The sequence below is a fragment of the Hemiscyllium ocellatum genome, chromosome 21 (assembly GCF_020745735.1).
Source record: "Hemiscyllium ocellatum isolate sHemOce1 chromosome 21, sHemOce1.pat.X.cur, whole genome shotgun sequence".
Classification (NCBI taxonomy): Eukaryota; Metazoa; Chordata; class Chondrichthyes; order Orectolobiformes; family Hemiscylliidae; genus Hemiscyllium; species Hemiscyllium ocellatum.
The window spans coordinates 60,671,635-60,686,666 of record NC_083421.1 but is presented as its reverse complement, the minus strand read 5'-3'; the positions used below and the strand labels follow the sequence as shown (position 1 = coordinate 60,686,666).

The 15,032-nt window shown below is 48.4% G+C and overlaps 1 protein-coding gene across 2 annotated transcripts in view; it reads right to left on the bottom strand.

Annotated features, from left to right (window-relative positions):
* Positions 1-15,032, bottom strand: part of LOC132825922 (collagen alpha-1(XXVII) chain-like) — a 593,955-nt gene that overhangs the window by 11,118 nt on the left and 567,805 nt on the right. For both annotated transcript variants that reach the window (XM_060841558.1, XM_060841557.1), the window contains exons 55-59: positions 11,655-11,690; positions 11,453-11,479; positions 4,402-4,467; positions 4,090-4,258; positions 2,880-2,989 (exon numbers count right to left, since the gene is read on the bottom strand). In XM_060841558.1, coding sequence (XP_060697541.1) covers positions 2,880-2,989; positions 4,090-4,258; positions 4,402-4,467; positions 11,453-11,479; positions 11,655-11,690 — 408 coding nt within the window. The remainder of the gene's footprint in view (positions 1-2,879; positions 2,990-4,089; positions 4,259-4,401; positions 4,468-11,452; positions 11,480-11,654; positions 11,691-15,032) is intronic.

Below are 15,032 nucleotides of genomic sequence, written 5' to 3'. Positions count from 1 at the left end.
TGCAGTTTGAGATCTTAGAACCCTAATCCTAAAGCTGTACAAGTTCTGTCTCTTCCAGGACTTAGAGCTGTAAAGAGTAACGGTTAATAAAATACATGGAACACTCTTAGGGAGGCTACTCTGCCCCTCCATTCCATTCAATCATTCAATGAGATCATTGCTGATATGACTTAATTTCAAATGGAATCTCATATCCTGTAATACCTCTGTAATACCTCATTTTCTGTAATACCTCATATCCTGTAATACCTCTGCCTAACACATATCTATCAGTCTCAGATTCAACATCAATGGCCATCTAGGCAAGAGAGTTCCAGATTTCTATCACCCTCTGTGTGATGTAATAGTTCTTTATTTCATTCCTGAAAGATTTGGCTCTAAATATTTGCCTCTTGCAGCTAGTATGAGACTCTAACCAGCGGAAATCATTTCTCTCTGTCACCCTATTTACATCTCCCATATTTTGAAAATTTCAATCAAATCACCTTTTAACTTTCTCAGGAATATGGAGCTAGCATTGGGTTGTGGAGGTGCAGTGAGTAGTGTCCCTACCTCTGGACTAGAAGCCCTGGGTTTAGGGTCCCACCTGCTCCAGAGGGGTTTCATAACATTTTGGAACAGCTTGATTAGAAAATATTGACAATGCTAGCTTTGTGGAATCTATCCTAACCCCTGGAATCTGGGTACTATTCTGGTGAATCTATACTGCTTTCTCTCCAAGTCTAATACTTTTTCCTGAAGATGCAGTGCCTGGATCTGCTCAGAATGACTCAGCAGTCTCTGTGAAGAGAGAAACTAAGTTAATGCTTCAGGTCAATTCGCTCCAATGGAAGGGCACGGACTTGAACTGTTTATTCTGTCTCCTTCTGCCACGTGGGACCGAAGGGTCTGTTTCCATTCTGTACATCTCTATGACTGTTGTGCGTGCTTTCATGTGCACTGCTTTTCCAGGTTTTTACTTCCAATCTCCAGCATTGCACTTTGGCAATGATCCTCCTGCACCTGGACACACAAACTCATGAACTGAGCTTTCGTCAAAACTAAGGTTCGAAATCATGGAATGAGTGGATTGTCTTGGGAGGAAAGGCAGGACAATCTAGAACCATACCCTCTGGCATTTAGAACATTCAGAGATGATAAGGAAACATAGGAGACAGGAGGAGGAGTAGTCCATTCAGCCCCTCGTAACTACTCCATCTCATTGAGTTCAGTACTCTAATCCAGCCCTCCCCTACTAGATCCCCGATCTCTTCAGCCACAAGAGCTGTACGTACGCCCTTCTTAACAAAACACAACTATTTAGCCTCTCCGCTTTCTGTGGTAGAGACTTTCAGAGGCTCCCTACTCTCTGGGTGAACACATTTCTCCTCATCTCAGTTCTGAAATGTTTACTCCATATGCTTTCAACTGTAACCCCTGGTTTGTACCTCCCCCCACCATCTGGAACATTCTTCCTGCTTCTAACCTGCTTGATTTTTTTTTCTAGGTTTCTATGAGATTCCTTAATTGAAACATATAAGAACCTGAGGAAATCTGACCAGGTGGATGTGGAGATGATGTTTCCCCTTGTGGCAGAATCTAGAACAAGAGGGTCAGAGTTTAAAATTAAGGGGTTGCCCATTTAAAACAGAGATGAAAAAAAGTTCTCTCAGAGGGTTGTGAATGTTTGGAATTTCCTTCCTCAAAAGGCCATGGATGAGGAGTCTTTAAATATTTATAATGCAGAGGTAGACAGATTCTGAGAAAGGGTCACTTGACCCTGATTCGTTAACTCTGATTTCTCTCCACAGATGCTGCCAGACCTGCTGAGCTTTTCCAGCAAATTCTGTTTTTGTTTTTGATTTACAAAATCTGCAGTCCTTTCGGTTTTAGTGTAGATAGATTCCTGATGACCAAGGGGGATGGAAGATTGTCGGGTGATGTGCAGGAATGTAGATTATGAGGTTAAAATCAGATCTTATTGAATGGGAAAGCAGGCTGCAAGGGCCTAGTGGCCTCCTTTGTTCCTTGTTTTGTGCATATCGTGTCCTTTCGTCTTTCTGCATCTGGATAATTGACTCTATCCAGGAAAAGGTGTAGATTTAATCTGTTACCAGCTCCCACCAGCTTCTCTTAGCCAGGCATTCAGAGTAAACAAACAGGCAGGAGGCTGGAAGTACACAGCAAGCTAGGCAGCATCAGGAGGTGGAGAAGTCAACGATTCAGGTGTAACCCTTCTTCAGGGCAAGGGGAGAAGCTGCAGATAAAGGGGGTGGAGGGGGCGAGGGTGGTGAAGTGAGGATAGGTGAAAACAGGTAGAGGGTATGACCTGGTTGGTCGATGGGAGGGATAAGTCCAGTTGGTGGCATGGAGGAGTGAAAGGGAGGGGTAGGGGCTGGGAAGGGAATCAGGGGATGGGAAGAGAGGAGGAGGAGCTGGGAAGGGAGTCGCAGGATGGAGGGAGGGAGAAGGGCTGGGAAGGGAGTTGGGGGGGTGGGAAGGGAGGGGGAGGATCTGGGAAGGAAGTCAGGGGATGGGAAGGGAGACGGAGTGGCTGGGAAGGGAGTCAGGGGATGGGAAAAGAGGGGGAGGGGTTGGGAAGGGAATCGAGGGATGGGAAGGGAGGTTATTTGAAATTGGAGAACTCAATGTTGAGTCCTCCGGGTGTAGTCTGCCGAGGTGGAAGATGAGGCGTTGTTCCTCCAATTTGTAGTGTGGTTCGTTATGGCAATGGAGGAGGCCAAGGATGGTCATGTCGGAAAGGGAGTGGGAAGGGGAATTGAAATAGGCGGTGACCGTGAGGTCTGATCGGCCCCTGCTGATTTCAGCTATGGAACAAAACTGTGTAGATCGTTAAGGCATTAAAAATAAAGTTAGAAAAACCAAAACTGTAGCACTACCTTGGAGACAGTGATGGGTTTGAGACAGGTCTGCCCACCGTTAGTGAAGTTACAAATCACTTCGACTGTATCCGAGGTGCAGCCAAGGTTAGGATCAATCCAGTAAGTGCCTGAAGAACAAATACAATAGAAAGGCTAGATCGTGACTCTTTGGAGCAATGGAGAGACTGAGGAGAGACTGCACCCTTCACATCATCGAGTTAATGGGATCTGAGTTGGGAGCTGCCTGACTAAAATCACCTGCAATAGATTGTGGGCAGGACCGCACTGCAAATATACCAGACAGTTACTCAGTCAGGAAGACTGGGTACTACCATCCAATCAGCCTAAGAGACTGACCCTTGGTCAGTGAGAGAGAGTAGACACATCAGACCGGTCAGTGTACAAGCCTGGACGCTATTGTCCAGTCAGTCCAAAGTGGTAGACTTATATACCCATCATCTGAGAGAATGATCACTATTGTCTGGAAGTCTGTGAGGGTTGACATTGTGGACTGGTCAGTCTGAGCAAATGGACATTATTATTCAGTCAGTCCAAGAGAGTTGATGTTACCGTCAGTCTGATAGAACAGACATTGTAGACCAGTCAGTCTGAGAATAGACACTATAGAACAGTCAGTCCGAGAGGATGGACATTATAGACTGGTCAGTCTGTGGGAATGGACTCTACAGACCAGTCAGTCTGACAGAATGGACACTACAGACAGGTCAGTCCGAGAGGGTGGACATTATAGACCAGACAGTCTGAGAGGGTAGACTTTATAGACTGGTCAGTCCGAGAGGGTGGACATTATAGACTGGTCAGTCCGAGAAGGTGGACATTATAGACCGGTCAGTCTGAGAGAATGGACACCATAGAGAGATTGGATGCTGGGCTTATTTGGGATTGGGAGAAGGAATTAAAAACACTGTGACAAAGTAACAGAAAGCAGGTCCTGTCCCTGTGTTAGAACTGTCCCTCTGCTCTGCATTCAGGCCACAGCTTGACTACAGGATGTGAAGGGAAATCTCTGAGCTCTCCAAACTTTGGCATTGTCTCTGAGTTATTCAAGCAACCGAAGATCTAGCTGCGTTTCTCCAGCACTTTCTGCAGTTGCATCAGATTTCCAGCGTCCACGGTATTTTGTTTCCATTCCATTAGCGTTGGGGCATGAAGTCACTGTGTTTGTGGAAGGAGCTTAGTTCCGAGCCACTGACCAATTTGGACTCACCGTCGTTCATTCGCTGCTCACAGTTCATGAGGTCATGGCAGACACGAGCTGGATTGTCTTTGGTTCCCAGTGGATTCTTAATGCTGTGGATCAGATTACTGAGGTAGTGTAGGGTCTTAAAGATCTCTGCTCCCTGGTCAAGCAAAGGTACGTCTGAATTCTGATAGTTCTGCATGAGAAAACAGGGGTAACTTCTAACTATTACTGGCAAAGATTACTTCAGTGGTTTGTTTTATGATGGGCAATGCTACAGGAATTCTCAAACATACAGGATCTGACTGATCAGGGTTGGGTGAGGAGCGTTGCAGTTACCTCAGTCCTGAGTGCAGTTTTCGATTCGATCAATGCTTGCAGAGCTGCACCTAGCTCCTCGTGTTTCTGAAGACAATAAACGACAGAAAATAAGAACAGAGAATGCTTCAGCCTCAGAACGGGGTGGGGGGGGGGGGGGGGGAACACAGTGGAAGGCTCTTCGAGAGGGGCTAGCCCAGTGGTGATGGGCCAAACAGCTAATGTTCCACACTCTGTGAAGTGCGAAGGCACTTCCCTGCTGGAGCATCGTCCCCTAGCTGAGCAGTCAGGAAGCTGGCAGGGAGGGCTCGCAATCTAAGGAGAAGTGTATAGGGAGGACATTCTTACAGTGGAGGGGTTCGGACAAGATTTACCAGAATATTGCTGGGACTGGAGGGTTTGAGCTATAGGGATAGTCTAGATAGGCTGGAACTTTTCTCACTGGAGTGTAGGAGGTTGAGGGATGACCTTATAGAGGTTTATAAAATCATGAGGGGCATGGATAGGGTAAATAGACAAGGTCTTTTCCTTGGTGGGGGGGGAGGGAGAGGGAGTCCAAAACTGGAGGGCATAGGTTTATGGTGAGAGGGGCAAGATTTAAAAGGGACCTAAGTGGCAACATTTTCACACAGAGGGTGTTGCGCGTATGAAATGAACTGCCAGAGGAAGTGGTGGAGTCTGGTATAATTACAACATTTAAAAGATATTTAGACAGGTTTAGAGGAATGCTGCAAATGTGTTGCTGGTCAAAGCACAGCAGGTTAGGCAGCATCTCAGGAATAGAGAATTCGACGTTTCGAGCATAAGCCCTTCATCAGGAATAAGAGAGAGAGAGCCAAGCCGGCTGAGATAAAAGGTAGGGAGGAGGGACTAGGGGGAGGGGGGTCAAGGTGAGGGTGATAGGCCGGAGTGGGGTGGGGGCGGAGAGGTCAGGAAGAGGATTGCAGGTTAGGAGGGCGGTGCTGAGTTGAGGGAACCTGCACCTTTTCCTCCGCTACATCGATGACTGTATCGGCGCTGCCTCGTGCTCCCACGAGGAGGTTGAACAGTTCATCAACTTTACTAACACCTTCCATCCCGACCTGAAATTCACCTGGACTGTCTCAGACTCCTCCCTCCCCTTCCTAGACCTTTCCATTTCTATCTCGGGCGACCGACTCAACACAGACATCTATTATAAACCGACTGACTCCCACAGCTACCTGGACTACACCTCCTCCCACCCTGCCCCCTGTAAAAACGCCATCCCATATTCCCAATTCCTTCGTCTCCGCCGCATCTGCTCCCAGGAGGACCAATTCCAACACCGCACAACCCAGATGGCCTCCTTCTTCAAGGACCGCAGATTCCCCCCAGACGTGATCGACGATGCCCTCCACCGCATCTCCTCCACTTCCCGCTCCTCCGCCCTTGAGCCCCGCTCCTCCAACCGCCACCAAGACAGAACCCCACTGGTTCTCACCTACCACCCCACCAACCTGCGCATACAACGTATTATCCGCCGCCATTTCCGCCACCTCCAAACGGACCCCACCACCAAGGATATATTTCCCTCCCCTCCCCTATCAGCGTTCCGCAAGGACCACTCCCTTCGTGACTCCCTTGTCAGATCCACACCCCCCACCAACCCAACCTCCACCCCCGGCACCTTCCCCTGCAACCGCAGGAAATGTAAAACTTGCGCCCACACCTCCACACTCACTTCCCTCCAAGGCCCCAAGGGATCCTTCCATATCCGCCACAAGTTCACCTGTACCTCCACACACATCATCTATTGCATCCGCTGCACCCGATGTGGCCTCCTCTATATTGGTGAGACAGGCCGCTTACTTGCGGAACGCTTCAGAGAACACCTCTGGGCCGCCCGAACCAACCAACCCAATCACCCCGTGGCTCAACACTTTAACTCCCCCTCCCACTCCACCGAGGACATGCAGGTCCTTGGACTCCTCCACCGGCAGAACACAACTACACGACGGCTGGAGGAGGAGCGCCTCATCTTCCGCCTGGGAACCCTCCAACCACAAGGTATGAATTCAGATTTCTCCAGCTTCCTCATTTCCCCTCCCCCCACCTTGTCTCAGTCGGTTCCCTCAACTCAGCACCGCCCTCCTAACCTGCAATCCTCTTCCTGACCTCTCCGCCCCCACCCCACTCCGGCCTATCACCCTCACCTTGACCTCCTTCCACCTATCCCACCTCCATCGCCCCTCCCCCTAGTCCCTCCTCCCTACCTTTTATCTCAGCCTGCTTGGCTCTCTCTCTCTTATTCCTGATGAAGGGCTTATGCTCGAAACGTCGAATTCTCTATTCCTGAGATGCTGCCTAACCTGCTGTGCTTTGACCAGCAACACATTTGCAGCTGTGATCTCCAGCATCTGCAGACCTCATTTTTTACTCGACGGTTTAGAGGAATGCAGACCAAACGTAAAGTGGGACTAGTTTAGTTTGGGAAACTTGGTCAGTATGGACGAGTTGGGCTCAAGGGCCTTTTTCCATGCTATTTGACTCTATGACTTCCCTTGATTCGTGTAATACGCGAAAACGTTGCAAATATTTCTCATGAGAAACATGAAGCAGCCAAAGGATGGTATGGATTGGAGAGAATGGGACTGTTCTCCTTCAAGAAAAAGTTGAGAGGGGATTTGATCAAAGTGTTCACAAACATGGGGAGGTCTGGGTGGACTAGAGTTGGAGAAACTGATCCGACTGGTGGAGAAACCAAAAGATGAAGCCGGATTTAAGGCGTTTTAGTCACAGGTGCAAGACAAGCAGAAGCTTTTCCCCTGAGTGAGTGATATGGATTGCCTGAGAATGTGATGGAGGCTGATTCATTCAAAAGGGAATCGGACCATTATCTGAAACAGAAGATTATGAAAGGTTACAGGGAGAAAGTTAAAAGTCACACAACACCAGGATATAGTCCAACAGGTTTATTTGGAAATACTGTACTAGTTTTCTTTTGTCAGGTAGATACCTGATGAAGGAGCAGCGCTCTGAAAGCTAGTATTTCCAAATAAACCGGTTGGACTATAACCTGATGGGTGTGCGATTTTTAACTTTGTCCACCCCAGTCCAACACCAGCTCCTCCACATCATTACAGAGGGAAGGCAGGGGAGTTGGTACTCTGGAAATTGCTCCTTCAGCTAGCACAGACACTAGGGGCAGAATGGCCTCCTTCTGTGACACCATTCAATGATTCGGTAGCAGATTGAGAGCCATGTGGATGCCCAAAGGAAACATTGAAAATAGGAGCAGGAGTAGGCTATTCGGCCCTGCAAGCCTGCTCTCCCATTCAATATGATCGTGACTGACCATTCAACTCAGGCCCCCCTTCCTGCTTTCTATCCTTTGATCACTTTAGGCTTAAGTTCTAACTCGGCCTTGGAAGTATTCAATGTTTCAGCCTCAGCTGCCTCCTATGGCTTGTATCCACATGAGCACAGTAGAATAAGAGACCACTTGGTTGATGGATTTAAGATTCTCACAGATCCTGACAGGGTGGATTTGAAAATGATTTTTCCTCTAATGGGAATATATAGAACTATTTATGCAGTATTTAGCTGAGCCCTTCAAACATCACAGCATACGAGGCCATGGGGTAAGTGCTGGTGACTGGTGTTACAGTACAGTAGATACTTAATGACTATCAAGGACATGATGGGCAGAAAAGTGTCTTTGCATGCTGTTAAAATCTCCATAACTCTAGAACTGGGGGTCACTGTTTTCCACTGGCTGACCACCCTCTGGATGAAGACATTTGTAACAACTCACCATCCTGTGCAAGGTGTTGCTGCAACAATACCCATCATCAAAGAGCCGTTAGACGTAACCCACTGTGTCTGCTCCACCCTTCATTGAGATCATGGCTGATCTGATCATCTTCAAATCCACTTTCCCCTTAATCCTTCATTCCCTTTCCCAATTAAAAATCCATCTCAGGAATAGAGAATTCGACGTTTCGAGCATAAGCCCTTCATCAGGAATAAGAGAGAGAGAGCCAAGCAGGCTGAGATAAAAGGTAGGGAGGAGGGACTAGGGGGAGGGGCGATGGAGGTGGGATAGGTGGAAGGAGGTCAAGGTGAGGGTGATAGGCCGGAGTGGGGTGGGGGCGGAGAGGTCAGGAAGAGGATTGCAGGTTAGGAGGGCGGTGCTGAGTTGAGGGAACCGACTGAGACAAGGTGGGGGGAGGGGAAATGAGGAAGCTGGAGAAATCTGAATTCATACCTTGTGGTTGGAGGGTTCCCAGGCGGAAGATGAGGCGCTCCTCCTCCAGCCGTCGTGTAGTTGTGTTCTGCCGGTGGAGGAGTCCAAGGACCTGCATGTCCTCGGTGGAGTGGGAGGGGGAGTTAAAGTGTTGAGCCACGGGGTGATTGGGTTGGTTGGTTCGGGCGGCCCAGAGGTGTTCTCTGAAGCGTTCCGCAAGTAAGCGGCCTGTCTCACCAATATAGAGGAGGCCACATCGGGTGCAGCGGATGCAATAGATGATGTGTGTGGAGGTACAGGTGAACTTGTGGCGGATATGGAAGGATCCCTTGGGGCCTTGGAGGGAAGTGAGTGTGGAGGTGTGGGCGCAAGTTTTACATTTCCTGCGGTCGCAGGGGAAGGTGCCGGGGGTGGAGGTTGGGTTGGTGGGGGGTGTGGATCTGACAAGGGAGTCACGAAGGGAGTGGTCCTTGCGGAACGCGGATAGGGGAGGGGAGGGAAATATATCCTTGGTGGTGGGGTCCGTTTGGAGGTGGCGGAAATGGCGGCGGATAATACGTTGTATGCGCAGGTTGGTGGGGTGGTAGGTGAGAACCAGTGGGGTTCTGTCTTGGTGGCGGTTGGAGGAGCGGGGCTCAAGGGCGGAGGAGCGGGAAGTGGAGGAGATGCGGTGGAGGGCATCGTCGATCACGTCTGGGGGGAATCTGCGGTCCTTGAAGAAGGAGGCCATCTGGGCTGTGCGGTGTTGGAATTGGTCCTCCTGGGAGCAGATGCGGCGGAGACGAAGGAATTGGGAATATGGGATGGCGTTTTTACAGGGGGCAGGGTGGGAGGAGGTGTAGTCCAGGTAGCTGTGGGAGTCAGTCGGTTTATAATAGATGTCTGTGTTGAGTCGGTCGCCCGAGATAGAAATGGAAAGGTCTAGGAAGGGGAGGGAGGAGTCTGAGACAGTCCAGGTGAATTTCAGGTCGGGATGGAAGGTGTTAGTAAAGTTGATGAACTGTTCAACCTCCTCGTGGGAGCACGAGGCAGCGCCGATACAGTCATCGATGTAGCGGAGGAAAAGGTGGGGGGTGGTGCCAGTGTAGTTGCGGAAGATGGTATGTGGAACAGTCCATCTTCCGCAACTACACTGGCACCACCCCCCACCTTTTCCTCCGCTACATCGATGACTGTATCGGCGCTGCCTCGTGCTCCCACGAGGAGGTTGAACAGTTCATCAACTTTACTAACACCTTCCATCCCGACCTGAAATTCACCTGGACTGTCTCAGACTCCTCCCTCCCCTTCCTAGACCTTTCCATTTCTATCTCGGGCGACCGACTCAACACAGACATCTATTATAAACCGACTGACTCCCACAGCTACCTGGACTACACCTCCTCCCACCCTGCCCCCTGTAAAAACGCCATCCCATATTCCCAATTCCTTCGTCTCCGCCGCATCTGCTCCCAGGAGGACCAATTCCAACACCGCACAGCCCAGATGGCCTCCTTCTTCAAGGCCCGCAGATTCCCCCCAGACGTGATCGACGATGCCCTCCACCGCATCTCCTCCACTTCCCGCTCCTCCGCCCTTGAGCCCCGCTCCTCCAACCGCCACCAAGACAGAACCCCACTGGTTCTCACCTACCACCCCACCAACCTGCGCATACAACGTATTATCCGCCGCCATTTCCGCCACCTCCAAACGGACCCCACCACCAAGGATATATTTCCCTCCCCTCCCCTATCAGCGTTCCGCAAGGACCACTCCCTTCGTGACTCCCTTGTCAGATCCACACCCCCCACCAACCCAACCTCCACCCCCGGCACCTTCCCCTGCGACCGCAGGAAATGTAAAACTTGCGCCCACACCTCCACACTCACTTCCCTCCAAGGCCCCAAGGGATCCTTCCATATCCGCCACAAGTTCACCTGTACCTCCACACACATCATCTATTGCATCCGCTGCACCCGATGTGGCCTCCTCTATATTGGTGAGACAGGCCGCTTACTTGCGGAACGCTTCAGAGAACACCTCTGGGCCGCCCGAACCAACCAACCCAATCACCCCGTGGCTCAACACTTTAACTCCCCCTCCCACTCCACCGAGGACATGCAGGTCCTTGGACTCCTCCACCGGCAGAACACAACTACACGACGGCTGGAGGAGGAGCGCCTCATCTTCCGCCTGGGAACCCTCCAACCACAAGGTATGAATTCAGATTTCTCCAGCTTCCTCATTTCCCCTCCCCCCACCTTGTCTCAGTCGGTTCCCTCAACTCAGCACCGCCCTCCTAACCTGCAATCCTCTTCCTGACCTCTCCGCCCCCACCCCACTCCGGCCTATCACCCTCACCTTGACCTCCTTCCACCTATCCCACCTCCATCGCCCCTCCCCCTAGTCCCTCCTCCCTACCTTTTATCTCAGCCTGCTTGGCTCTCTCTCTCTTATTCCTGATGAAGGGCTTATGCTCGAAACGTCGAATTCTCTATTCCTGAGATGCTGCCTAACCTGCTGTGCTTTGACCAGCAACACATTTGCAGCTGTGATCTCCAGCATCTGCAGACCTCATTTTTTACCCAATTAAAAATCCATCTCAGCCTTGAACAACCCAGCCCTCTGCAGGAAGGAATTCCACAGGTTTCACTCCCCTCCGAGAGAAGAAATTCCTTCTTGTCTCCATCTTAAATGTGTGACCCCTTACTCAGGGATTCTCTGGTCCTAGACTCTCCCAAGAGGGGAAATAATCCCTCTGCACCTCCCCGGTCAAGTCCCCCAAGGCTTTATTTCACTAACATACTGCCAGTGTTTGCTTGTGAACAGAATACAGAGTGCATGGGTTATTTAACTATCTGTAAACTTTTAAAGGAAAGTACTTACAAATGTGGCCTGAATTCCGGGAGGGCCCTGTTGAAAAGATCAGAGGTGAACTTACCAACCAGCGAATGTTGGAGATTTTTTAAAGAATGGATCATTAGGACTTCTGAGTACAAAACCGACTACAAAGGGTTTTAAAACATGAACTGATATTGTTGCAGTGAAAATGGATTTTTCAAGATGAAGTGAATATGTATGAACTCACCGGCGGTCCAGGGAGTCCTCGCGGGCCGACAGGACCCTGAAGAGAAATTAATCATAGAATCGTCAAATGTTACAGAACAGGCCCTTCGGCCCATCAAGTCTGCACCATCAGAGAGACACTAAATCCATACTAGACCCACTTTCCAGCACTGAGAGCTTGTAGCTCTGATCATTATGACATTTCAAGCCCTCATCTAAGTACATGTTAAAGGATATAAGGATTCCCGTCTCATTTACCCACCCAAATTATACAGTATCCCATCATTTTACATAAGAAAATAAATGGGAGCAGGAGTAGGCCATATGGCTCCTGGAGCCCGCTCCGCCATTCAGTAAGATCATGGCTGACCTTTTTTGTGGACTCCCGCTCACCATAACCCTTAATTTCCTGTTCGGGCATTCGATTCCAGCCTCAGGTGACTGTCTGTGTGGAGTTTGCACATTCTCCCTGTGTCTGTGCGTGCTCTGGTTTTCTCCCACAGTCCAAAGACGTGCAGGTCAGGTGGACTGGCCATGGGAAATGCAAGGTGACAGGGATAGGGTTGGGGGGTGGAGTATGAGTGGGATGCTCTTCAGCAAGCTGGTATGGACCTGTTGGGCCAAACAACCTGTTTTCACACTGTGGGGATTCTGGGATTCAGTGAGGAAGCCTCAACTGCTTCACTGAGCGGGGAATTCTATAGATTCACAACCTTTGGGTGAAGAAGTTTCTCCTCAACTCAGTCCTAAATCTGCTTCCCTTTATTTTGAGGCTATGCCCACTTGTTCTAATTTCACCCGCCAGTGGAAACAACCTCCCTGCTTCTTTCTTATCTATTTCTTTCATAATTTTATATGTTTCTGTAAGATCCCTCCACCTCCCCACCACCATTTCTCCTAAATTCCATTGAGTACATTTTCCAGTACAAAGCCCAAGTAAAGACAATTTGACTATAAATATGAATACAGAAATAGCTGGAGAAACTCAGCAGGTCTGGCAGAGAGAGAAACAAAGTTAATGAGTTTTGAGAAGATTTGTAGCTCAGGTTGAGGTTTTGGATGTAGGTTTGCTCGCTGAGCTGTAAGGTTCATTTCCAGACATTTTATTACCACACTAGGTAACATCTTCAGTGGGCCTCAGGTGAAGCAATGCTGAAAATTCCTGCTTTCTATTTGTACGTTTGGGTTTCTTTGGGTTGGTGATGTCATTTCCTGTGGTGATGTCACTTCCTGTTCATTTTCTCAGGGGGTGGTAGATGGGGTCTAACTCGATGTGTTTGTTGGTGGAGTTCCGTTTGGAATGCCATGCTTCGAGGAGTTCTTGTTTGGCTTGTCTTTGTTTGGCTTGTCCTAGGATGGATGTGTTGTCCCAGTTGAAATGGTGTCCTTTCTCATCCATATGTGAGGATACTAGTGAGAAAGGGTCATGTCTTTTTGTTGCTAGTTGGTGTTCATGTATCCTGATGGCTATTTTTGTGCCTGTTTGTCCAATGCAGTTTGTTAGAGTCCTTGCATGGTATTTTGTAAATGACATTAGTTTTGCTCGTTGTCTGTATAGGGTCTTTCAAGTCCATTAGCTGCTGTTTTAGTGTGTTAATGGGTTTGTGGGCTACCTTGATGCTAAGGGGTCTGAGGAGTTTGGCAGCCATTTTGAGATGTCTTTGATGTAGGTGAGAATGGCTAGGGTTTCTGGACGTGTTTTGTCTCCTTGTTCGGGCTTGTTGCTGAGAAATTGGCGGATGGGTACCCATTCATTTTGAATACACAGTTTAGGTGACTTTTCTCTGCTCTACGTAATTCCTCTGTGCTGCAGTGTGTGTTGGCTCATTGAAATAATGCTCTGATGCAACTTTGTTCGTGGGTGTTGAGATGATTGCTTCTGTAGTTCAATATTTGGTCTGTATGTGTTGTTTTCCTGTAGACGCTGGTTTGAAGTTCCCCACTGGCTGTTTACTCTACTGTGACATCTGGGGTTGGCAATTTGTTGTTGTTTTCCTCCTCTTTAGTGAATTTTATGCTAGTAAGGGTTTTATTGATGGTCTTGAAGGTTTTCTCTAATGTGTTTCGTTTCATGATAACAAAGGTGTCATCCACGTAGCGGACCCAAAGTTTGGGTTGGATGGTTGGCAGAGCTGTTTGTTCGGGTCTCTGCATTACTGCCTCTGCTAAGAACCCTGATATCGGGGATCCCATGGGTGTTCCGTTGGTTTGTCTGTAGGTTTGGTTGTTGAAGGTGAAGTGGGTGATAAGGCATAGGTCCACTAGCCTGATGATACTGTCCTTGCTGATGAAGTTAGTGGTGTTTGGTGTACATGTCTTTGGGCCTTCTAATAGTGTAGTCAGTGTTCCCTTGGCCAGGTTAATGTTGATTGATGTAAACAGGGCTGTTACATCAAAGGAGACCATTATTCCATCCTCTTCTACCTTAATGTCTTTGATGGTCTTCAGGAATTCTTGTGTAGAGTGGATGGAGTGGTGTGAGTCTTCTACTAAGAGTTTTAGTCTTTGGTGTAGCTCCTTGGCCAGTCTGTAAGTTGCTGTTCCAGGTAGCGAGACTATGGTTCTGAGGGGAGCTCCTGGTTTGTGAAATTTGGGTAATCAGTAGAAGTGTGGTGTGTTGGATCTGTCTGGTTTCATTTTCTGGAAGTCGGTTTTACTTATTTCTCCAGATTTCTGAAGTGTTTTGAGTAGGGCTGTGATTCAGTTCTCCCGTTGTGGGATTGGGTATTTCACCACCTGTTGGTAAGTGTTGGTATCTGTAAGTAGTGTGTTCGCTTTTTCAATATAGTCTCTTCGATTTAGAATGACTGTTAAGACTCCTTTGTCTGCAGGTAGGATAGCAATGTTTTTATCCTTTTTCTAGTCTTTCTATTGCCTTCCTTTCTTGTGTATTGAGTGTACTTCCTTCCTTTTATCTGCTTAATGTTGGTGCGACTACCTGTCTGATGGTTTGCTGGGTTTCTTCTGTGAGTTGGTTGTCTTTTAGTGTTGTTTCTAATGTTGCTAAGAAATCTTTCTTGTCCGCATCCTGGCAGTTGTAATTTAATCTTCTTATTAAGACGGCTTTTTCAGTATCTGCTAAGGGTTGGTCAGATAAGTTTTTTTATCCATACTTCAGTGTTGTCACTATGTGTAAGTTTGTCTAATCTTTTCTGCAGGTCTAGTTTCTTCATTTTCTGTGTTTGTCACTGTCTAATATCTCTGGCTTATTGTACTGTGTCTATCCATCCATGGTCTGTTGCATGACTGAGAAAGATTTTTAATGCAAACTTTCCAGGTTATATTTACAGAGTCTGTTGTGGGCATCATTAATAATTTCTCGAAGCATTCTGCGGCCATTTTGCTCTGCTATTCTTATGGCTAGTGGGGCGTTGAGGGGAGGTTTGTATTGAAGACATTT